Source organism: Micromesistius poutassou (genome assembly GCF_964030765.1).
Source record: "Micromesistius poutassou genome assembly, chromosome: 9".
Classification (NCBI taxonomy): Eukaryota; Metazoa; Chordata; class Actinopteri; order Gadiformes; family Gadidae; genus Micromesistius; species Micromesistius poutassou.
This window is the reverse complement of record NC_140279.1, coordinates 13159965-13184111: the sequence shown is the minus strand read 5'-3', so window position 1 is coordinate 13184111 and position 24147 is coordinate 13159965. Positions and strand designations below refer to the sequence as shown.

At 49.2% G+C, this 24147-nt stretch overlaps 1 protein-coding gene across 1 annotated transcript in view; it reads left to right on the top strand.

Annotated features, from left to right (window-relative positions):
* The window catches only part of ptprsa (protein tyrosine phosphatase receptor type Sa), a gene marked incomplete at its 5' end in the record, with an annotated part of 95568 nt that overhangs the window by 44209 nt on the left and 27212 nt on the right, over positions 1 to 24147 (top strand). The window contains 9 exons of the mRNA XM_084472913.1: positions 5665 to 6258; positions 7458 to 7552; positions 8330 to 8580; positions 8927 to 9014; positions 10668 to 10880; positions 11177 to 11340; positions 14118 to 14233; positions 18637 to 18684; positions 22342 to 22439. Coding sequence (XP_084329039.1) covers positions 5665 to 6258; positions 7458 to 7552; positions 8330 to 8580; positions 8927 to 9014; positions 10668 to 10880; positions 11177 to 11340; positions 14118 to 14233; positions 18637 to 18684; positions 22342 to 22439 — 1667 coding nt within the window. The remainder of the gene's footprint in view (positions 1 to 5664; positions 6259 to 7457; positions 7553 to 8329; positions 8581 to 8926; positions 9015 to 10667; positions 10881 to 11176; positions 11341 to 14117; positions 14234 to 18636; positions 18685 to 22341; positions 22440 to 24147) is intronic.

Genomic DNA, 24147 nt, shown 5'->3' with positions numbered 1-24147 from the left:
CTAAAACAAGCTGTTCTATGCAGCCCCATTGAAGTTGATGGACGCTGAGGCAAATGCAACAGGCAAATGCACTGTGACGCTACGGGAATGTATGAGAAGGAAATCTAGTCAGTCGACCTGCGATAAGCAGCTGATTCTTTTTATAATTTATAAAAATTATTGCATTGTTGATATTCAACAATAATTAAACTTTTTGGGATGGAATTTTCTTATGTGTTTTGTTGTTATCCAACGTAAATATGGCTTTCGGTTCTGTCTGGGACATAAGCAGCAGTCATAAGGATGGGATATTTCAGGGGAGAGAGTTTTTTAGGGGGAGTTGGATCGGAATACCTATGAGTTCATGAAGAGGACCGTCTGCAGCGTGTGACCGTGTGAAACCTCGTCTCGCCGCAGCCGGTTGGCAAAGACGGCCTGGCTGTTTACCCCGCCTCTTAAGCCTCTTTGCTAGCTCCCGGATTAGCCTCCGTGATTGGACCAGCACTGGATAGATACGAGGACGGCTTGGTGGGAAAGCCTTCTCTGGAAGAATTTGAAGCGGCAAAGTCACGATAGTGAGGTTCTTTGGTGCCGCCGTCAGTGCCAACTCTTCTCAACGGCCAGACACACACACACACACACACACACACACACACACACACACACACACACACACACACACGCACTTCAAACTTTATCACAGACGGACACACACCGAGAGACAGATCTGTGTCTTGTGCACCTGTCGACACACAATGACAAGCACACAAACGCACACACACACAAAGAATACCAAACCCACAACACTACACACAGGGACCCACCGCTGAATGGCAGGGTGGGATCATGACCTGTCCTGATGCTTTGTGTTGGGGAGGCATCAGAAAGAGACTTGTCCCCCCTCCCCTCCCTCTCCATCCATCTAAGGCTGACTGACAGAGGTTTCTCTCTCTCCCTCTCTCTCACATCTCTCTCGCTCTGGCTCTGGCTCTCTCTCTCTCTCTAGCACTCTCTCTAGCTATAGCCCTCTCTCACTTTCGCTCTCTCTCTAGCTCTCTCTCTAGCTCTGTCTCTATCTCGCTCTAGCTCGCTCTCTCTCATCTTTCTCTCTCAAATTTCTCTCTCATCTCTCCCCCCCCCCCCCCCCCCTCCTCTCGTGCTGAATCATTGCGAGAACGCCGGGTTGGGCGGGGCAGGGGTGTAAACAGAAGTGGATTTCGAGGCAGGTCGTGATGTCGCAGCGGCGGCAGATCGCTGGGGGGGGGGGGGGGGAGGGGGGCAGTGTTTGGGGTGTGTCCGGGAACGAACCGCTGGCGGCCCGGCTGTCTGGTTATGTTATGGTTCTTATGTTATCGTACGAGTGTCCCAGGGCCGGCTCCAGAGCACTTTTGGTTGGAAGGGCTCGCCCCCTGATGTGTCAGACTTCCATGACAATATACCGTATGAACCTTGTGCGGAGGTGGGGGGCAGGGGGGCGGGGGGAGGCAATGGAGTCATTTAGCAGATGCTTTCATCCAAATTGACTCGCACGTGAGGCAGGGAATGAAATAAAAACCGGAGGAGTTCAAAAACATGTGCAGCACCCTCGGGTTTCTGGAGAAAGCGACCGGACAGAGTACAGGGTAGCGTCAAGCAATAGGACGTTTTTGTTCTGCTGCTAGTGGATCTGCGGTGCACCAGCGGACACGTCCGTCACAGGGTTTTGTCACAGCACGTCCGTTCTCGGGGAGCGTCCGAATCGAACAAAGGTGCACTTTAAGTGAACCGACCCTTTCAGTGAGGGGTCGAGCCTCGTGCTCCTTAGCCCAGATAAAAGCGCACAGACATGACCTCACTGCCGCTGACATCACCGCAAACTACGAGGAAATCCATTGCCGCTGGGGAGTAAAAAGAGAAATAATGATGATGGCGGCAATTCACGATTGACGTGTTGTGCCTTCCATTTTTTTGCACATCGTCGCCAGCAAGCCCCCATGTTCCCCTGTTCCCCGTCTCAACACCATATTGGACCTTTCTCAGAGTTTCATTCTGGATCCATCACTATGTCCTAGGGGGGGACGCACAAAAACATGTTATTGTTTGGTTTGCTTTCCTTTCTTCCGTGTTCTTTGACAGAGTAAAACGCAACGTCTTACAGCGTTGTAGGGCATCGGCGAGTCAAGATCTTTCTGCGACAGCTCTCCGCTATTTCAAAAGCCGCAGTCCAAAGGAAAAAGGAATCAAACAAATCGCCCTTGTTGAGGATGCTGGAATGCCCCTTCAAAGACCTCTGTGCTGTCCTTTTTGTGTGTGTGTGTGTGTGTGTGTGTGTGTGTGTGTGTGTGTGTGTGTGTGTGTGTGTGTGTGTGTGTGTGTGTGTGTGTGTGTGTGTGTGTGTGTGTGTGTGTGTGTGTGTGTGTGTGTGTGTGTGTGTGTGTGGCACGGTGAACAGAATGGAAGAGAGAGGGACGTTGATAAAGAGGAATCTCTCTGTGTTTCTCGCTCTTTTTTACTTTCGTTTGAGCCCTTCGGTCAAGTGTTTGTGTGGCCAACGGGAAGGCGGCTAATACTGGCAGCTGATTGGATACGTGACCGCACGGCTGGGTGGAGGGACGGATGGAGTGGCAGAGACCTGTCACCGGAAAGGAAGAGAGAAGATGGAGGGAGAAGGGGAGTGGAGGGAGGGGTGGAGGGAGCTGGAGCGACGAAAAGGAAAGAACATATACTGAGACTGAAGTTAAGTATTGCAGGGATGGCGGGTGATGCGTGGAGAGATAGAGGGGACGAGAGAGAGAGAGATATGAAGAAGCAAAGTGAGAGAGACGAGGCAGTGATGGAAAGAGAGGGATGAGAGTAAAATGGGCTGGCAAAGGGTTTTGTTGACCATGCAGGCTCGCACGCACACGCACACACACAGACATACAATTGCAATGTGGTGGCCTCTTGGCAGGGGTATTGCTCCTTGTCCTCTTTCACCTCCACCACTGCCCCCCCCCCCCCGGCCCAACCAGTCAGCCTCCACCTCTGCCTACACACGCCTCCCACCCACACACACACACACACACACACACACACACATAATCAACAAACAACCCAACCCGATCACCCCCCTCCCCCCACCCCCCCCCACACAAACACACACACACAACAACGCACTATTGCAAATCTACTCATGCATTACCCATCAGACCTTGCAACGCAACACTATTTTATTCCTCCTACGCACACTGACACACACACACACACACACACACACACACACACACACACACAGGTTCAATAAACTTTAAACATTGATGAAACACACAGTTTGCCCACACTGTGATTAGTTCCGGGGGACGACCTAATCGCTAGCACTGTAATCGATGATGTATTCAGGAAGTGAGACACACCGTGAGAAAGAGTGCAGCGCATGAGAAGAACACCCGCACACACACACACGCACACGCACGCATACACGCAGTCAACAGTAGCGGGGCTCATTAGCTTGGAGTTTCCGTTATTGGTGTGTGTGAAGCCGAGCGTGGCGGCTGAGAGGGAGGTTGTTAGCCGGGCTAGCATCGCGTGCACCGGCCCCTACCTTTCTATTACCACCGTGGTCCAGTTGGCTAGCCACCAGCCTCCTTCTTCTACACACACACACACATGCCCACGCACACGCAGGTACGCACGCACACACACTCCCATGCTACTGTCCATCCTCTGCTCCTCTAGCACACACACACACACACACACACTCTGCACAAAGAACCATTAGCAAAAGGAAATGAGGAATGTGGGCAGTGGACAGCATTTCACAGAGTGGGATTGCTTTGTGCGTGTTGGTGGGTGTGGGTGTGTCGGACTGTATATGTGTGCATTAGACTTGCATCTCTACACACAGATTGAAAATGCAGACAGGGTCACATATACGTACACATACCAAGACACACACACACACACACACACACACACACACACACACACAAACACAATGATCTCACACACAGACAGACACACACACACACACACAGTGCACAGGCCATCTGCTGGTGAGGAGCTGGTGGCTTCGGTGTGATGTTGAGTTTGTTGGGATTAGTTCCAGCGCAGCCGGGGTCCAGATTGCTCTCTGCATCAGACACAGGATGATAAACAGCACCACCGAGTTATCCCACACACATTCATAGACACACATTTAAACACTGTTGTAGACTTAAACACCCAGCCACACGTTAAGATAAGAGGGACTTTATTATTCTTTACTAAATAAGGGTGTCACAGCAGGAAGTGTAGGACAGTAAAATAAAAATATAAAATCACTTATATTACACACCCATTCATATACAAACATGTCATATACAGATGAAGGCGTACTCACACATTAATGGACAATTGTAAATGCAAGCCCAAATAAACACAACAGACACAATACATACAGACACAAAAAAGAGAATCCACAAGGGTACACAGCACTGACCAGCACGCCTTCATGTTGTATTCATGTAAAGACCAGCACCACTCCGGTTACTGGGAGATATTCCTTCCATTTCCCTCCCTGTGAATACCGATCTTATGGCTTTCTCCGTATTTTTCTTACCCGCTGAACTCGGGGAGAAAAGTGGGGCCGGGCACGCAGGCCAAAAGTCCCGGTGGAATCATTTCCCCGAGTGATGGGACCCTAGCACGCCACTGCTCCACTCATCCCTCACTCAAATCTCCTGGGCTCCACCCTGGGACCAGGGGTGGCTCCCATTCCCCATCCCCCCCCGCCTCCATCAACACTGATGGGGTGGGCCTTAAAGAGAGTTAGAGTGCATGTCATCCGCCCGCCGCCGCAGAACTGGGCCACTCTGAAGAATGGCGTCTAGACCCCGGGAATCATAGCTCATCTATTTTACAGGGGAGACTGCTCTCAGGGGGGATGGGGAGGTGGGGCGGGCTGGGGGGGGGGGGGGTAGACAGAGAGACACACTCTGCACCCCTTCTCTCTCTCTCCCTCCTCCCGCTGAAAGTTTTAGTGATGCTTTGCAGCAAGGGAGTCATTCCGGGATGCTGTGCCATGAAATCTTAATGGGAACAGCGATCGCCCCAGGAATTTACAAGGTTCTTAAGCCTTGTCTTCCCACCACCCCCCCCCCCCCCCCCAACCCCCACCTGCTACTGTAAGCCAATAGCTGAACACAGAATATACATGTGGTGTGTCGGGGGTCGGTGCGTTCCCGTCGCTTTGTCTTCCTCATTCCTGCCGCTGTTCCTCAATCGCTGCGCTGGCTAGTGCACGCTGCCGCTTGTGGTCGATTAGGCGACGCTTTAATGTCACACAGCCGAGCCCGCTCCACTGCGCTTGTCTCCTGGTCCTTTCCTATGACTGACTGGCATGCGTTGCTCTGCCACAGCATCAAGGCTTCGTTGTAGTTCCGCGTTGACTCCCAACGCAATGACCAGGCAAGCCGCTTCGACGCAGTCGTGAACCTGTTTGGGTTCTGCGTCGGGGCTATGTCGGGTTCACGTGCAGCGGACCAATCACAGCCATTGCCCCTGCGTCGCCTCGACTCACGGTTGCACTTGTTGGGAGGCGCACGTCAGGCCCTTGCGGTGGACGCAAGGAGGGTCCGCAAGGACGGAATGGGGCCGTAAACTCCCTTGCGTTGCGTCAACGTTGAACCATAACTTAGCCTTCACACTGACGATAACCTCCCTTGTCTCCCCTCTCCCCCCCCCCCCCAGTGCCCGGGCCGCCCTACCTGTCAGTGGCTCAGGACTCTGAGACGTCGGCGGTGGTCCGCTGGGACCCGCCGGACCCCCTCAACGGCATGGACCTGCAGGGCTACCGCCTGCAGTTCGGCCGCAAGGACATCTCCCCGCTGGCCACGCTGGAGTTCGACGCCCAGGAGCACCACTACTCGGTGGGCAGCATCCACCGGGGCACCACCTACCTCTTTAAGATCGCGGCCAAGAGCCGCGGGGGCTTCGGCGAGGAGGCGGCGATGGAGCTCAGCGTGCCCGAGAACACGCCGGGCGGCTACCCCCACATCCACGCCCCGTCCAACGTGACCTGCTGCTCGGTGGAGCTGTCCTGGGCGCCCCCCGTGCTGGCGGAGAGGAACGGGGCCATCACGGAGTACACGCTGGCCTACAAGGAGGCGGGCTCCGGGGGGCCGCCCCGCGAGCTGCGCCTGGGCCCCGGCCTGTCCAGCTTTGTGCTCAACAGCCTCAAGCCGGACTCGGCGTACGATGTGAAAATACGAGCGCACACCAGTGTAGGTCCCGGGCCCTACAGCCCGCCGATCCAGTATCGCACAGTGGCCTTTGAGCCCACAGGTAGGGTTTCTATCGCCATCCGACCAGGGAGGGGTGTTTTTTCTTTTTTTTACTGGAAGAGGTCTTAACGAGTAGACGTAGATACACAGAAACCGGCAACAACAACCGCAACCAAAACGGGGAAAAAAAACCGTCCCACCTCCCCCCTCCCTCCTTCAACCACCTTCACTTCTTCTTCACTAAAGATTGCGATTTTAATCCTGTTTGCTGTGGAAAACTCACTTCACTAACCCCCAAACAAGGTAAAAATGCAAGTCGGTAGGGTACAGCCAGGTCAGTTTGAGGTAGCGGGGCGGACCCCCTCCTCTCTCCCAGATCCAAGGTAAGTGCCTGTTGGGTGAGACACACGCCCGCCGGCCGTCCCTGCAGCCCTGAGCACGCTCACGTCACACCACGCATCCAAAGGTAGGATGAAACTCACTCCCCCGAGACGGACCTTTTTTCTAAAGGATGATAGAGAGGAGATTTCTTGGTTCTTCCTTTTTTACTTTCTTTTCTTTGCTTCAGACTTCTGAGTTTTTCTTTTTGAGATAACCCCCCCCACCCCCGTTTCCCACTTAAACCACCACCTCCCCACCCACACCCCCTTCCCACACTAACTCTTCCCCCTCCCTGTGTCCCGTTGTTGGGACGGTTTGCGGCATGGCATCCCCCCAGATGCACTGCTGAGGTCCGCTGGCATGCTGTGTTTTGGGTCTGTCTTCTGCGTCGTGCCTGGCAGCGCGTGGACAGTGCCAACCCAGCCTCGCTTAGAGAGAGAGAGAGAGAGAGAGCGAGAGAGAGCTCAGGGATGTGTTTATTCGGGCCTCCATTTTGTTTGGTTCTTCTGGTTCAAATGGATCGGGTGGTTTGAGCGTTTGTCCAGAGATGGGTTGGCACTCCCTGCGTCGGCTCGCCAGGCGACACCACCCCACCCCCCGCCCACCCCCCCCCACCCCCCCGCGTTGCCCCATGGGTCTGTTGTTCATGAGTCTCTCGTGCTGTGTGTCTTAACCAATCGGGGTTGCCCTTGTCACAGCCAATCACGTGTCACTGACCACTCACTGTCCCCCACTCAGGAGGAGGACTTTTTGCAGGAGACCGACGACTGTTTGACTTTTAACGAATTGCTCATTTTTCCCCCCCCGATTTTTCTTATTTTTTGTCTTTCGCCCTCCGCTTCCGTGTGCTAAAGTTGTGCCGTCTGTACTTTTCGCCAGATGTTCCAAAAAACTTCACGGTCAGGTGGGCCACCAAAACCACAGTGATGGTGGCGTGGAAGTTTTCTGAGAGCAGGTCTCCGTACAAATGCACAGTAAGTAGCCGAGCCCGGGAAGATTCAACCTGACAGGGGGATGAATTATAGATGTTTTCCTTTTCTTTATGATGGCTTCAGAGTTTGCTTTATTCCTGGTTTCATTTCAACCTTCCCCTGACACCACCACAGAGAAATAAAGAGGGAATGGCAGATGGTGGAGGGGTGGTTTGATGTATTTTACACACAATGCATACACCACTTAAGATTAGAAGGGAAAAGAGGGTGTGACAGCAGAAAGTACAGGCTGATTATATGAATAACGTTCGTTCCTATGTAGCTTTGTTCCTTCCTTTTTGTGTTTTATTTCTCAATCAAAGCTGTCATTCAACCTATCCAGACATGGGTCTATCCCTTTATCCAGCTTTTCAATCATTCCACCTGTCCTTCAAACTACCATCTCCCATTCCCCAAAACCTTTCCCTTATATTCATACATAGAGATGGATGGATGGATGGACCAATGGTTAGTGGGTAAAGACTAGTGCAATTCTGTCATTCTATGGTCCAGTTCCGGGAAACATTTTGCCTAACACTCCTATCGAACCATTTGCTCATCGTTGCAACCGTCTATTATTTATTTCTGCCTCTACATTTCCATTCCTCTTATTGTATTGTATACAGACACGTGTGATGCAACGTGTTACATCCCATCCTGTACATCTTGTATTTGGTGCTGTGGCACCTGAAATCCCCTCTGGAATCAATAAAGAGATAAAGAGCAGCCTTATCTCACGGTCCACGCCTGCCCTCTCTCCCCTTACCCTCGCCCCTCCAGATCGAGTACAGCCGGCAGAAGATGGACATCGACGCCCGGCAGCTGAAGGCGCTGGTCTCGGGCCTGAGACCCAACAGCACCTACGAGTTCCGGGTCACCTGCATGGAGCGGTCGGACGGGGGCACGCGGCACCGCGTGGCGGCCAGGACCGCGCCCCTCATGCTGGAAAAGAAGCCCAGGCTGGAGATCGACGTGGACCCGGACAGCGCCCTCACCATCTCCTTCCCCCCCGTGGAGAGCAAAGACATCAAGTGCGTGGCGTTCAGCGCTCGGATGTGGACCCGTCTGCGTGTCTGTTTCTGTTATCTTTTTTGTAAACTTTCGTTTTGGGAGGAAAAGATCCAGAATGTTAGAATTGATCTTCTCCATCTGTCTGTCTGTCTGTCTACCTGTCCCTCTGTGTCAGTCAGTCTGTCTGTCTGCCTGTCTCTTTGTGTCTGCCTGTCTGTCCGTCTGTGTGTCTGTCTGTTCCCAATTCTCTTTTTTTTAAAACTTGGTTTTGGGTTGCAAAAACAATTGTCCAGGATTTCTGGACATTTCAAGATAATAAATATAAAAGTAATTTGATTAAATCATTTTTTTCCGGTGTGCTTGCAGGAACTTCTACTTGGTGGCCGTGCCGCTGAAGCGGACCACCGGGACGGTGAAGAACCTGAAGACCCCCGATGAGATGGACATGGACGAGGTAACCACGGAGACCCCCGACCATAGGAAGGGCTAGCACCCCACCTGTAGTCCTTCTCTCCGCTTCCTTTCTATTTTTGTATCCTAATTACTGTTTTCATATTACTATATTTTCTCCATTGGTGGGAATTTATTTGGTTATTTACTATTATGTTTTTTACTACTCCGTTGGTAAGATTTTATTAAGTTATTTACTATTTGGTCATTTTCTAATCACTGCTGGTAAGATTTTCTTTAGTTATTAACTCTTAGTAACTCTTAATGATGCTTTCATCTCAAACTTTTAGTAAATGAGTAGGTAGGAGTTAGAGCCCAAAGGTTGCTGACACTGGGGATCGAACCCAGTACCTTTTGGCTGGGAGTTCCCGGCCACGCCCTAGCCAGTAAACTACAACGTGCTGCTGTCTTTATGTACATTATGCGTTCTAGTGTTTCTCCAGACACTTGGCAAATTTGCAAATATAAATCAGGCTTTGTGAGAATTACGCACACACTAGGCTGATTATCGCTGAGCACAAGGGAAAAAAAGGGGGGCTGTAGTTCAGGTTGGTAATTTAGAACGAGGAAGGCTGAGGAGGTGCCAAGGCCACTCCCACACATCCCCCAGATTGGCTTACAAATGAACGCAGTTGAACATATTTATATTTCAGGGGGTTTACGTCGAAGAACCAACAAACACACACACACATGACCACGCAGTCGGCCTCCTCCTTTCCCACAGCGATGAAGGTCACAGCCTGCCACCGATCCGCCTGCCTCCTCTCCTATTGGATTGAGGATCAGCCCCATATGCCTGTCTGCACATCCTTAATCAATCGTACCAAAGGGGGGAAAGGTGGTAGTGTTGCTGTCTGATTAGCAGACAGCTAGACACCTCCAGAAGCATGTTGAACATCTCAGTACACACACCCACCTGGAGGGGTGGAGGAAGCTTGTTATACACCAACTGTGTTTGGTTTTACCCGACGCGCATGGAAAGTTTTCAATTATACTTTTAGGAAGTAAGGAAGGACGAGGCAGGAGATTGGGGTGAAGCTGGGTGAACTTAATGGATTTAATGACGGGATGAATGGATGGATAGTTTTGAATCCGGGAACAAAACAGAATCATCAAAGTGAAAATGAAAACTAAAAGGGGAGTAAATGGATTTGTGCAGCCTATTTACCTGTCTGGTGGTGTCAAACTGTTGTTTTTTTTCTGCCTGGAAATCAAAGCGGTAGATTGTTCATAATTATATATTTTTAGATGGTTGTTTTTCTTGACAAATGTTCTCGCTGTTTATGATCGTTACTGTCTCTGTGCTGTTTAACTTAAAAGTAGACAGCAGCGATGGATGAAATTAAGTCAGAAATAAACTATTGAATGGGAAGGGAAGTTGGTGCACTTTAATCTTTCAATATTTAAGGTCAAAGCAGTTTCACTTTCTTCCAGTAGTGTACTTTTTTTTTTTGGCCACTCTCTTCGACTCTTAACGTTATGTTGATTGTTTGTCATTATCGTTAGCTCATAGTATTTCTGTTTCTCGTTGTGTGTGGCCTTTCCCTTGTCATTAACTTTGTATTTATTTTATTCAGAGCTTTGCACACAACGGGCTGTATGAATAACATTGTCTGTATTGAACAAACTCGAACCCTTCGCGCTCCGTCGTCTCCAGCTTCTCCGGGAGGTGATCCCGAGACACCGGTCGCGGCGGCAGCTAGCCCAGCTGGACCAGAGGAAGCCCTACGTCATGGCGTGCTTCCGGCAGCTTCCGGCCAGCTACATGGTGGGCTCGGAGCATCGCCACAGCAGCTGTGAGAACAAGCCCCTCGAGTCGGGACAGGAGTACGTCTTCTTCCTGCTGGCCGAGCTCAACACCACCTCGGGGGTGAGTTCACGGCTGTGCTGTTACCACTGGGGGTCGCCTGGTTTGGATGCGGCGCCGTTTCAATCGAGGTGTCATTTAAGAGTTGTCAAATCCGGAAAGGAGATTTTCAGTAGCTCGGTTTCCGCGACTCGCGTCGACATTCTGCGACGTCTCCGTCCCGAAAGATGTTTTATCAAGTCAATATTATACATTAAGGTTATTATTAAAGAAAAAGAAAAAACTTTTTTTTTTTTAAGATTGATTAAAAAAAACATGGACGCCATTGAATTCTGTCGCTGTCTTTGTGTTTTTTCCAGAAAATGTTTGCGACCAGCCCGTACACGGACACGGTGCTGACCCCGGAGATCGTGGACGTGCGGCAGGTGGAGACGGGGGCCGACGGCCTCATCTGGGTGGTGGGCCCCGTGCTGGCCGTGGTCTTCATCATCTGCATCGTCATCGCCATCCTCCTCTACAAGAAGTGAGTCGGTGGATGCGAACGCAAGGGCAGCCATTTTGCATGCTTTTGCCCTGTACATTAAGTCTTGTTTCTTACAGTGTAACATAGATGATGGGTGTACACTGAAATATACCAAAACAATTTTACAATTTTACCAAAACAATCACATAACTCAGTTATGTGAATGTGGTTTTCACTGTGAAATACTTCACATTAACATGTATTTACACTGCAAAACACATCTGATGCTTACTCTTGTAAATACAGCGTCAGTTGCATGCTTGAAAAGCATTCTTGTCAGCATGGTGACAAGAATAGAAATCCATGAACCAGGCGGTTCTAATCATCAAACGATTGAGAATCAAACCCCTTGCCCTAGCAGTGGGTGTTAGTGCCTTGCTCCATCCATTGGACCGATCAATGAATGGATACCCTATAACTTGCTATTTACGTTCTTTGCTTGGGTATAAGGTGGATTCAAAATCATCGAATGTTAGGGAGCATGTTGACCATGGAGCTCATTTGAATTAATCAGCATGAAATCAGCACATTGTGGAGTCATTTCCCAGCAAATACAATTCCAATTTTGCAAATTAAGTTTGCAGTTTTCATCTTTAGGATTTTTTTCTTTTGAAAAAAGCCCTCACATAAATCTTTCTGTGAACCATCTAAAGAGAAAATAAGGTCCAACTCAAAGGGAGAAGTGTTAATTGAAAAAATGATCCCTTCATTGGATGTGCTAATTCAAATAAATAGGACAAACATGTATCTCTACCTAATAAGAGATGAATGGCTTTGGTACGATTTTGGTTTTTTTCTCCCTGAAGCACAAAGGAGAAAAGAGAGACAAAAAGAGAGACTTGATTCACTGAGAAACTCCAGATAGTAACTAATAACTCCAACAGAAAGGAACTCTTCATTGGATCAGCGTTGAACCACTACGTTACAGCGTAGGACTAGATGGTGCTACTGAATCAAAGAGCTTTAGCTTCAACAAGCTATTTATTTCCATGGAATCACCTTATTTACTCTTATCTAGGTCCCCGCTAGTGCAGCTGTTGTAAAACACAGCTGAGGGTTGCAGGGATCACTCTAACCACCTCAGAGAATCGCACAGCTGCTCCCCATAGCGGGGAGTCTGATCTGAATCAAACCCCAGCCAGAGTCCCCCTCTGAGGGCTTCTGAAGGGGAGGCTTTTGGTGCTATCTCACAGCTCACTCCAGGTTGTCAGCCTCGCTAGCCCGCAGGGTTGAGCCCGGGGGGGGGGAGACAGGCACCTGACGTGCACTGACTACCAGAGCGGACTACATCCCGTCGTCAGTCAGTTAGCCAATCAGTCAGCCAGCCAGACAGACAGACCGAGAGATAGTGTTTGTGAGCAGGGCTGGAGCTGTGAAGACGAACAGGAGTTCAGCGCGCTGCTATCAGATGAACCCCTGCTGTCTGACCTTGCCTTACCTCTGTCTTTGTCGGGGTAGAGAGAGTAACATCTCTCCTTGGATCTCTCTCTCTCTCTCTCTCTCTTTCCTCCCATTTATCTTCCCATCTCTCCCTGGTGAATAGTCTCTCCCAGGCCTGCCCTTGGCCATAACCCCCCCTTCCCCCTACTACCTCCTCACTCCCACAGCCCCACCAATCACACACACACACACACACACACACACACACACACACACACACACACACACACACACACACACACACACACACACACACACACACACACACACACACACACACACACACACACACGCACGCGTGGAAACACACACACGCACACACATACACATACACACACATACTCACACAGCCAGAGGCAAAAACTCACAGCACCAAATCACATGCACACTCAAACTTGCGCACGCACACACAAAGGCGATATAAACTCCCATGCGCGCACACGTATATGTTCAAACACGCACACGCAATTATAGGCCAATGACCGGTTTCCGCCGGATCGGTAATCTCCCCCTCTGTGTTGAACAATTGTCCCACGTGTGTCCACACGCATACGCTTACACAACCACGCACGCACGTGGGATTGTGCATGCTGATGAGGTGTCATGGCGGTTGTGGGGGCAGCGGAGGACTCGGTGCATATCAAACTGTTCTCTATTGATCGCTCTCTCTCACCGCTCCCTCTCTCTCTCTCCCTGTGTGTGGTGCTCCCTCTCCCCCTGTCCCTGTGTTTATTTGATTCTTATTGCTCTCTCTGGAAACAGCAAGCCCGACAGGTAAGTTTTCAGCCACCCCTCGCCCGCCATTTCTCTTAGAGACAGACCAAAAGTGTCTCTGCATCACAGACACTTTTAATGAGCGGTTGGAATGTCAAGGTCGCGGTAGGGGTGTCGCTGTCTTGTGTGTGTGTGTGTGTGTGTGTGTGTGTGTGTGTGTGTGTGTGTGTGTGTGTGTGTGTGTGTGTGTGTGTGTGTGTGTGTGTGTGTGTGTGTGTGTGTCATCTGTACGTGTGCAGACACAACTAGACTGACTGTATTGACCCAAGTGCACAGACACTCTCTCACTCTCTCTCAATATCACCCTCACTTACTCAATCACAAGAACACACACACTTGGACACTTACCTAAACTGAGCGGGTATATTCCTGAGAATATCTCAGGAATATACGTGTGTACTTTTAGGCTATACTTCTTGAGTTTAAACTTTAGGAGTACATGTTCTCTGCCGCTGTCAATGCACAGGACTGCGTTGGTTTGAGCTCAGTGATCGCAATGAATGAAAATTTTTTTTTTTTATCATCCATTTTCTCCTCCTCCCCCCTCCCCTCCCCCTCGCCAGCCGCAAGAGAAAAGAGGCGGAGCCACGTACCAAGTGTATGCTAAACAACGCTGATATCACCCCCCACCACCCCACCGACCCCGTGGAGATGAGACGCATCAACTACCAGACGCCAGGTAACCGAGCCCTTGACCGACCAATCAGATGCCGGCTCTTATGGCCATGCGCTACAGTAGAGGTTACCAATTCAAACATGTGTCCGAACTAGTGATGTTTTTCCCTTATTTTTTAAATTTTTTACATTTTTAAAATAATTAAATTATCAATAGTAAATTATTATTTTGTATTATTAGTGTTGATATTATTATGATATTATTGTATTTATTATTGTATTGATCAGAAGATATAAATAAATTATCATTATCATTATTAGAATTTGTGTTTTATGCAAAATGTCATAGTTTTTTTTTTATTCCAGTTAAAGAAGGAAAAAAATATTGTTTATAATCCTAATGAGAGAAAATCAAATTAAGGGGAGAAACATAGCGCTTGATTACGCTATTTGGAGAGAAATTATATTACGACTGATTAAGGAGGGATTCTATCCACGGGACCTTGTGGGCTCAAAGCTGGGCTGATTCAGGGTTCTCATTGTGTATACCTTATTCAATGACACACACACACACACTGTGCTCTTCAACATATACCATTACACTGTGTTCCAACCACACTGGGTTTGTTAAACTCAATGCAAATGGTTGAGAGTAACCATGGGGATATTCAATTCAGTTCCATTGGTTAGTTTTGTTCGTTTTTTTACCCCAAAACAAGTGTGAGATTAATCTTTTTTTGATGAAGTGAATATGGTACATGATTGCCCACGTGTGTAAAGACTTTACACTGTCTCACGCACACCCACAAAGAAACGCACACAATCGCACACTTCCCATCTATTTCCGTGCCACTCTGCTAAACCTCCACCCACACATTGATTTATCTTACACCGATATCAATCCTCCAATACGGTGGTGCTTCCATACAAGATATCCTTTGCAGCGCCGTAAATCATCTCACTTTGTCAAGGTAGATCTTCTCCACGTATCTACCATCCCATGATATCACCACACCTGTGTTTCCTTTCTTTAACTACTCACTCACCAAGTCATTACGTTTTTTTGCGCAAACTGCCTCAAGGCTTCTTCAAATCTTTTCCTCTGTTCTCAAACTCTTCTCCAAACCAAAGGCCCCAGTGGTGCTGAGAGCTCCTCAATCCATGGCTCTCAATCTATGACTAGTCCCCCAGCCTCACTGCTGCCTGTCTTACCTCTCTGCTCTGCGGTCACCTCTGGGGGTCCAGGTCTTGTGTTTCGTTGGCTGGCGACATGATGATCGTGGCCCCTTTCCTCTCCTAACACCCACCTTCTTACACGGCGTACTTCTTTGGAGTTTTTCTCAGAAGACTCCTTTATCCAATGCGACTGACCGTTGAGTAAACGTTAACCTTTCAGTGTCATTAATGAGCAGGAATCCGGAGCAAGGCATCTTGCTTTGGAATGCCTACAGGTAGACTGTGTGCACGGGGATTCGCACCCAGGACCTTTCGGCTGGGAGTCCAACACCCTAGCCACTAGGCTCTCCTTCCCCCCCCCCCCCCCCCCCCCTTTTGAAATCCTGATCCCCCTTTTTTCAGCGGCTCTCCATCTTCCCACCTGCCCCTAGATATCCACCTTCTTATGTTTCAATACACAGTTTAATCTCAGGCCCCTGTTCCTGTCCGGGGGCCAATGCCCGGGCCCCTAAGGCAGAGGGGAATCAATTCCCTTTTCTTTTTTCCTTGTCCGGTTCCTGGAGATACACGGCGCACAGCCCGAGACCCACACTTACCTCGCACACGAGAACACATTTATACGTACAGTGCGTACGCACGCAGCAAATTGAGCCGCTTCCATTCGCTGCCCGGCTATTTACCTGGGTCAATCCTCTCTCTTATCTCTGAGCTTTTTTTCAGTGACGACTAGAGAAGCTTTAATTGCTTTTTTTCCTCCATTTGTCTCGCGGACTCCCAGTGCTCCTTGCCCTTCACTGCCTATACTTCCCCTCCTTAAATTATAGATAACCATTTTGCGCTTTTTCATCCCTCCCTCTTCCCCCCCCCCCCCCACCACAACCGGGCGTTTCACGCTGTGACATTACACGGACACGCGTTTCATTTTTTTTTGGATTCAATATAAAAAGCGCCCCTTGTTCTCTTGTTCTACAGGAGTGAAGAATGTAGTGTAACGCCATTATCTCTGCATCCCTGAGAGTTTAATTCCAACCGACATTCTGTTCGTCTAATTAAGCGGGACGTGAGCATTTGCGAACAAGCCCATTAGCTAATGGCTAATGGCGGGCCGACGTTCAAACGCACCCAACCCCTACCCCCCCCCAGCCTCCCCCACAGCCCAGCCAAGCGCACGTCATGCCAGGCCACAGGCGATCGCTTGACCCCCTCACCCACCCCCCCCCTCCCCCGCTCGCGAACCCCGGGAGGGGGGCTAACAGCGTCTGTGCTCGCTTAAAATCGAGGGCTTCATGGCGTGGAGAAAGATATAGCTTAAACGTCGTTCTCCTTGCGCTCGTTCGTCTGTTTTCAGTCAGTTAGCTGCAAAAGCCCCCCCACCCCACACTCCCACCCCCTGTAATTTTCCTCCCTGGTTCCTCAGGGGGGGCTTGTCTCTCCGTCTTCATGCCATTATCTTTATTGGGACCCCCGGGTTAAATTTGCGATGGGGGCCAAACTAATGAAGCACAGGCAGGGCTGATATCTACAGCCTGGCTACAGTAAAGACCCCCAGCCCCTCCAGCGGTAATTACTCTCTCTCTCTCTCTCTCTCGCTCTCTCTCTCTCTCTCTCTCTCTCTCTCTCTCTCTCTCTCTCTCTTTTCTCCTCTTTGTTTCTCCTCTCCACCACCCCTCCTGCCTCTCATAAATATTCTGCTGCCTTGTTAGTTTAGGGTTTTTTATTGGATTTGGGTTGAGTTCACGACAACTCGGTCTCGGACGACAACAACAGAAGATTCCTAACCGTTGACGTCTCGTTCTCAGTGCAGAGATATATACAGTGAAACACTAATAGGGTACCGCTTACCAGCCCACGTCAAGACAACTGCGTGCGCCTTTTCCATGGCTGTACACAATCCTCTGTGACCCACATACACACGCCAGCTTAAAGTTCTTTGGAATTGGACAACTTGATTTTTTGAAAATGGCTTCCATCCAGTCTGAATGTCTGTCTCTCTCTCTCTCTCTCTCTCTCTCTCTCTCTCTCTTTTCTCTCTTTTTCTCTCTCTCTCTCTCTCTCTCTCTCTCTCTCTCTCTCTCTCTATTTCTCTCTCTCTCTCTCTCTCTCTCTCTCTCTTCTGTCCCTCTCTTTAATTTCTTCTCTCTGTCTGGTCGTACCGTCTGGCGGCCTGAGCCACAAGTGGTGCACACATGCAGGTTTGGCTAATCCTGCTGTACTCCTGATCCACCTGCTGTGAAGCACTGAAGTAGGCCGGCCGCGCCAAATCACACGATGCGTCTGATATTGGCTTGAGTAGTCATACCTCAATGCTAATGGCCGAGTGCAGATGGATGACTCAAAGTATTCGGCAGGATTCTCTTCCGGAAACCAGAAGTCCCAGTTCTCTCCGATAGCTGTCCTAGTGCCGTTCGGGACTTTTTCTATCCCGGGACAAAAATCCAAAAAGATAAACCGTTTTGTATCGTCTGTCAAACCAGGAGTTCAAAGCAGAATCCCTGCTTCTTAATATCTGTATTCCCTCGTCTTACTCCTAATGTAGCCCCCCCCCCCCCCGTCCCTGCTCTTATCAGGCAGCTGGGATTCCTAACGATTTCTAACGCCGTAAAGTCCGGTCGGGGTTCACAATGACCTCTCTGCGTTTGTTCGACTCTCCCTATTGGCTAAACACAAGATGCTGTAAGCCGGCCTGCAGCTAGTACATCGCTTACCTGTTGCATTTACACCTGTCTCACCCATAACTCATTGGCACCGATCAGCCAATGAGAGGGGCCGTTCAGGTTCCCATGGATCAACAGGAAACACACGCCGTCCTCCTCCTCCTCCTCCTCCTCCTCCTCCTCCTCCTCTCCTTTCTCTTCTCCTTCTGTCCCCAGGGCATCCTGGGGACAGGATGCCCCCCCCCCCCTCCCTGTTTATGAAAGCACGGTGGGAGCCAATCGATTCTCTTATCCCAGATCTCTATGACGGGAATGCCGGGCAGTACCGGGGATAGACGGGATCGTTCCTAGATAAAATGATTTGCGATTGGTCCCTGGAGGGGTGAACCGCTGGGATATGTGGGCGGGGCAGAAAGAGGGGGGGGGGGGGTTGGGGTATGATTGCCCTACTTTTAAACCCCCCCCCCCCCCCCCCCCCTCGACCAGCCGGCGGGCGTCCGGCCTCCTGAGTCGGTTCACGGGGGAGTCGTGGAAATATGTGCGTGTGTATGTACAATTTTTTTACATTGCCTTTTCTGTTGGCATTCCCCTCATCCTGAACTCCTTTCTATCCCCCTTGTGTTGCTGTTTTTCACAGATTCTGGTCTAAGCAGTCCTCAGAGTGAAGCCGATATTATGGATGAAAGTTAGTCGATACATTCTGTTTCTCTGCTTGTCTTTGATTTTGTTCTATTTTTTTTTTTTTGTTGCTGGTTCTGCTTGGTGCCATTTAAACACAAAACAATTGACGTCTGTGGTTTTTGATTTATGTGTATTGATTTGATTCCCCCTCCCCCCACCCCCCCCCCCATATGAAGGAGCTATGTTTTGCACACTAACCGCCTTGTCTTCTCCGTTGGCCTCCACCAGTAACCTGCGCTGACATGGTTCTTTTTTGTTTGTTTAATTTGCTCTTCACATGGCGGTTTGAACATCCATCATGGTTTTTCGTGTGGGCTGTCGGCTTGGCATTAATCACAGCGCGCGCAAAGATAACTTGTACGATCACTTCTGCTGAGGGAGAGAGAGAGAGATGGAGAGATGTGTTTTTTTTATTTCTTTGTCTTGATACACAACGTCAATCTCTGCTCTTTAATATCACCTTACTCCTCTTCTTCACCCTCACAACCACCCCTCCCCACGCTTGCTCTCCACCTCCTCCTCCTCCTCCACCACCTCCTCCTCCTACACTAACGGAGGGTCATCACTGTGTGCACAGAGATAACCGGTAAAACTAATTAAAGGCGGCCATATTCATTCTCCTGTTCATCTTCTTTCCCGTACACCATAGGCCGAAAACAAAGGGAATGTGTCAAAAGTCTAGCACTGTTTCTCTCAGCCCGGAGGAATCAGGAAAGAGTTTTCCTTTGTTTTCTACGGAAATGCAGTCGCTGGTGAACAGAGACATTTACGGAGGGCGGTGGTGGAGCTTATCAGAAATACTGCTTTTTTATCAAGACTCAGAGCCACAGCAGATGGGAGTACATTGGAGAAGTGTCGTTAGTTGGGTGTTTTCTGTTTCTCAGTTGAAGTAGAGCTGAATATAAAAGACAAGACACAGATTGGAGTAGGAGGACTGGGGGGGGATGTTGAAAGGAAAGAATGAGAGCTGGGTGGGGGGAACAGTGGTGCTGGTGGTGTGGGGTTATCAGGGACAACAACATGGGTGTCCTTGAATGACTTTGCATTAGAAATCAAATCTCCTCTTTCGAACATGCCGTGTACTGTACTGAGCAGCCCAACGGCCCTGAAAGAGAATTGCCTGCAATCAATCCATTTGTATCTGGCAGCTCTGGAAAAAAAAACACCACCCCATATGGATTTTGTTGAAGTCAGATGTTGGATATATAGATATATCATTCTGGGACTAGAATGTACAGACCACTTTTATGTAGCTGTAAAACTCTCCCTATTGGCTCATGTCTTCTTAAGTTTATTCGAGACATTTAGTATTTCAGTGTGTTTAAGTCGCACAATTTGACACAATTTGAATACAATGGGTTGCAGGATTATATTCAAACAGAAAGTATCATCAAAGAAGATGAACCTCACACACACACAAATACCTAATCACACACATAACGCTTTGATCTCCCCTCAAACAAACCTTTTGAAAGCTACTTTTCTTTCTGAAAGTAAATAATCCGACACCAACTGTAATTTACAATTCTCTTTTGATTTTCCTTCCATGAGTGATTAATGGGGGGGGGTCGTCTTGCTCTGTGCTGTTTCCATGGAGATCTCCTGCCTGCGTCGGCTCACTGAGAAATAATCACTAAACAAGCAGCCTTGTCCAAACACATTCATATCTGTCTCGTCTTCTCCCAATTCAGTGTATAGGGTTTAATAATTAATTATTTATTCAGATAATTTATAATAATTAAATTAATAAAATTCAGCAATCCTTCCACGGAAATTTCTTTATGTGGCAGTCCACGGGCATTTCAGATCCTCTTCCGTTTTCACATCAGTCTTGGCTAACTAAGAGTAATTAGCACCTATTACATTCTTGTTGTGATGTAACCGAAATTACCGTAGCTTACCAATTCATTACCAAGTCATCCGGGAACATTGGATCATCTCTCTGGAGAATTAAGACAAAAATGTCTTCCTCTCCCTTTTAACATTCAGGGCCGCGGGCTGTCAGACCGCAAAAGAGGGAAATTGAGGATGGTTAATGTGATCATCTTTTTTTTTACGGTCAATTAAACCCCAGAAAGAAGATTTTCTGATGAAGGGGGGCAAAGGGGTGGGGGCATCAACATTCCCCTGTTGACTTGACCTAAACATCGGGTAAAAAAAAGTATTCATGCCAAGAAAATGTGCCAGCTAAAAATAAAAAAATAACAAAAAAGGAAAGCCGACTTGCTAAATATACGAAAGCGCTAAATTGTGTTGATCCCATGCATGGCTGCTGTGAGGCCCAGTCGTATGGTTGTCCTATATTCCATTACATGGCTGTGACTTTATGCCGCTAAGTGGATTAGCAGGCCCGGCTAAAGTAGCGTGATGATAATACTCTGCTACAGCAGCAGCCTCGCGCACACTGGACTCCGGAGGGAGGGACAGCAGAATTGGCCAACCGACAAAATTTATGCCGTTTACCAACTAACAAATATGATGTTTTACAAACGGATAGATTTGATGCCATTTACAACCCAACAAATTCAACTGACAAAGCTCATTCACATATTTGTAACCAGATGGGTTTCGGGTTTTTTTTATGTGCGCTGCCAGGTTTTTTCCCGCCGAATTTGCAGGTTTAGCTATTGTTAGCGAGCGTGACAGCTAGACGGAGGTATAAGTACGGTTTGCTAACAGGTGTTACCCTAGCATTACGCTTGCTTTGCCTTGGCACCAGGGTTTTTTCGGATGGAGCCGCCGGCTGTATTGCTAAGCATCACTCACACTTGTCATCACCAGCACACGCACACACACACGCACACACGCACACCCCCTTTATCCTCCTCTGTACTCACTTTTCCAGAATCCCCCTGGGCCAGGGCTCCTCCTCAGGCTCAGTATCTCTTTAGAATGTGAACAATGTGGATTGGTTTGAGGACATGGTGCGCCGATATGCTTAGCATCCTGCGCTGTGATAACAAACGATTAGCACAGCCAAAAAGGATTACAGTAACCATCCTAATCAGCTCGCTGCATCAGCTTTGATCTCGATGTGGTTGAAAGCTTTTGATGCAGTCGATTTTTATTTTATTCATAGCAGCACAAGGAGCTGTTTCTTCTGGTGTTATTTTGACACATATTTTTGACAAAAGCAACAATAATCCATATATTTAATCTAGCAAGCCACATTTTGATTATATGGTGCCGAGCATCACAAGGCAATGATTTGTGCACAGTGTAATAAAGCTATTGATTCAAGCTGTTTAACAAGCATATTGTTGCCGTGCCTCAAACAAAAACACACAGGACAACATTGGGTCGTCTTTATTTCAAGTCTTTGAGCTCTGGCCTAGTCTGGTCAATCAACCTTTACTTTGTGTGTCATTCCTTTGGTACCATTAAGACGATGTGACTGCAGTCCACTCTCCCCTCACTAGCACCGCCCTCTCCAGCTCCAAACATCCATTGCCTTGAAATCGCCACTCACCCTTGAAAAAACTCACCCTGTTGCACCGACCGCGTTAACGTTGAGAACGCAGCTTCCTGCTCTGCAACCGTCGTCCAATCATACTAATTCACCTGCTTTGTCCCGCCCCCCCCCCTCCTCTTCCTCCTCCTCCTCCTCCTCCTGGTCTCTCTCTTTACATTCTCTCTCCTCCTCACCCCCTTGCCCATCCAGGGATGATGAACCACCCACCCATCCCCATCGCCGAGCTGGCTGAACACACGGAGCTGCTCAAGGCCAACGACAACCTGAAGCTCTCGCAGGAGTATGAGGTGAGACACTGAACCGGGGGTCAAGGGTTGCAGGGGTTCAGAATATCATCCGGAGGGGGGGGGGGTCCTGGAGGTAGTTGAATCATTGGCGCCAGGCTGTTTTTATAGTGTGGGGTTTACCGGGGTTTAACTCTTAATGAAAAAGCACCCGAGAAATGAAGTGTTTATGTCCGTTTCTGCTGAGAGTACATGGGGGGTTTTTATGGCATGTGGAGCCTCTGCGATTATGAGATGGCGCTTGTATTTGGCAGCTTTAACCTCGTTCCGGAGATATACGCTGCCTTTATGAAAAATATCAATTTTTGCAAAATTTCCCCGAGGGGGGGATGAGGGTTTCAGAAGGAGGAGGAGGAGGAGGAGGAGGGCAGGGGGGGAGGAGGATGAGGAGCCAGGATGGGGAAGGGGGGGGGGGAAGATGCAATTTCCTTTAAAGCTCAGTCAGACCAAATAAAGGAATCATTTGGGAGTTGTCCTGTAATACGTTCCGATTTCCAGAGGATGATCTCTTCCTCTGAGCTGCAAGACTGCACAAGTATATAAATAGGAAACCTCTTCGGATTGCGGTTGACTTAAAATAATAATAATAATAATCGGCCCATTGATGATCAGCACAACGTCGCCCTTAATCACCCCTAACGTTGATGATCCCTTCTCCCCCTGATATAATATCCTCTTCCATCTCCCGCTGAGAGCCGGGTTCAAAAAGTGTGTGTGTGTGTGTGTGTGTATATGTGTATGTATGTGTGTGTGTGTGTGTGTGTGTGTGTGTACGTGTGCATGTATATGCACGTGGGGCACGTGCGTGTGGATATTGCTGCTCCATTAACTCTGAGGTTGTAATTATAGATCCACACATTCCAGACGTTCCCGAGCAGCAACTATTCACTTGATGTGCTGTTGGAAACGGGGTTGGGGCGGGGGGGGGGAGTTGCTGTCAGGGTCCAGGGGCGCCCGGGGTTATAAATGACACCAAAGTTGATTAGATATCAGGACGGCTGAATCAGCTCTCGTTTGCATACCAGCAATATCCACCGTGCCACCGCAGAGGCCTTTAAATCACCCTGCCTCGACTCCCACCCCCCCACCCTCCCCCACCCCCCTCACCCCCCTCCCAGGGGTGGAGGTTATGGAAGGGAAGGGGGGGGTAGTGGAAGTTGTGGCCGTCCCGGTTGGTTGATGTGGTGATAACTGCTCCATGTAATTACCACTTTGTGTCTGGGGGCAGCTGTTGAATGCGTAAATCCTGAGGTTTGGAGCCGGTTTTACCGTCGACTCACACACTGGGGGGGGGGGGGGGGGGGGGGGGGTATGAAGGGAGGAGCGATGGGTAGAGGGATGGAGGGTCGGGAGGAGGGAGGGTGGGACGGGCAATGGATGGATGGATGGAGGGATGGATGGAGGCATGGATGGATGAGAGGAAAGAGGGATGGATGAGAGGAGAGAGGGATGGATGGAGGCATGGGTGGATGAGAGGAAGGAGGGATGTAGGGAGTGATGGATGGATGGGTTATTTTGTGCTAAAGTTGACTCTGCTCTGCGTATGGCAGAAGCTAATGACTTGGCTCTGAGAATAGAACTGCTCTCTCTCTCTCTTCGGTTCCTCGCACTCCCTCTCTTCTTGTCGCTCTCTTTTCTCTCCCTTTCTCTCTCTCTCTCTCTCTCTCTCTCTCTCTCTCTCTCTCTTTCTCAGTCCTTCTTCTTATTTCTC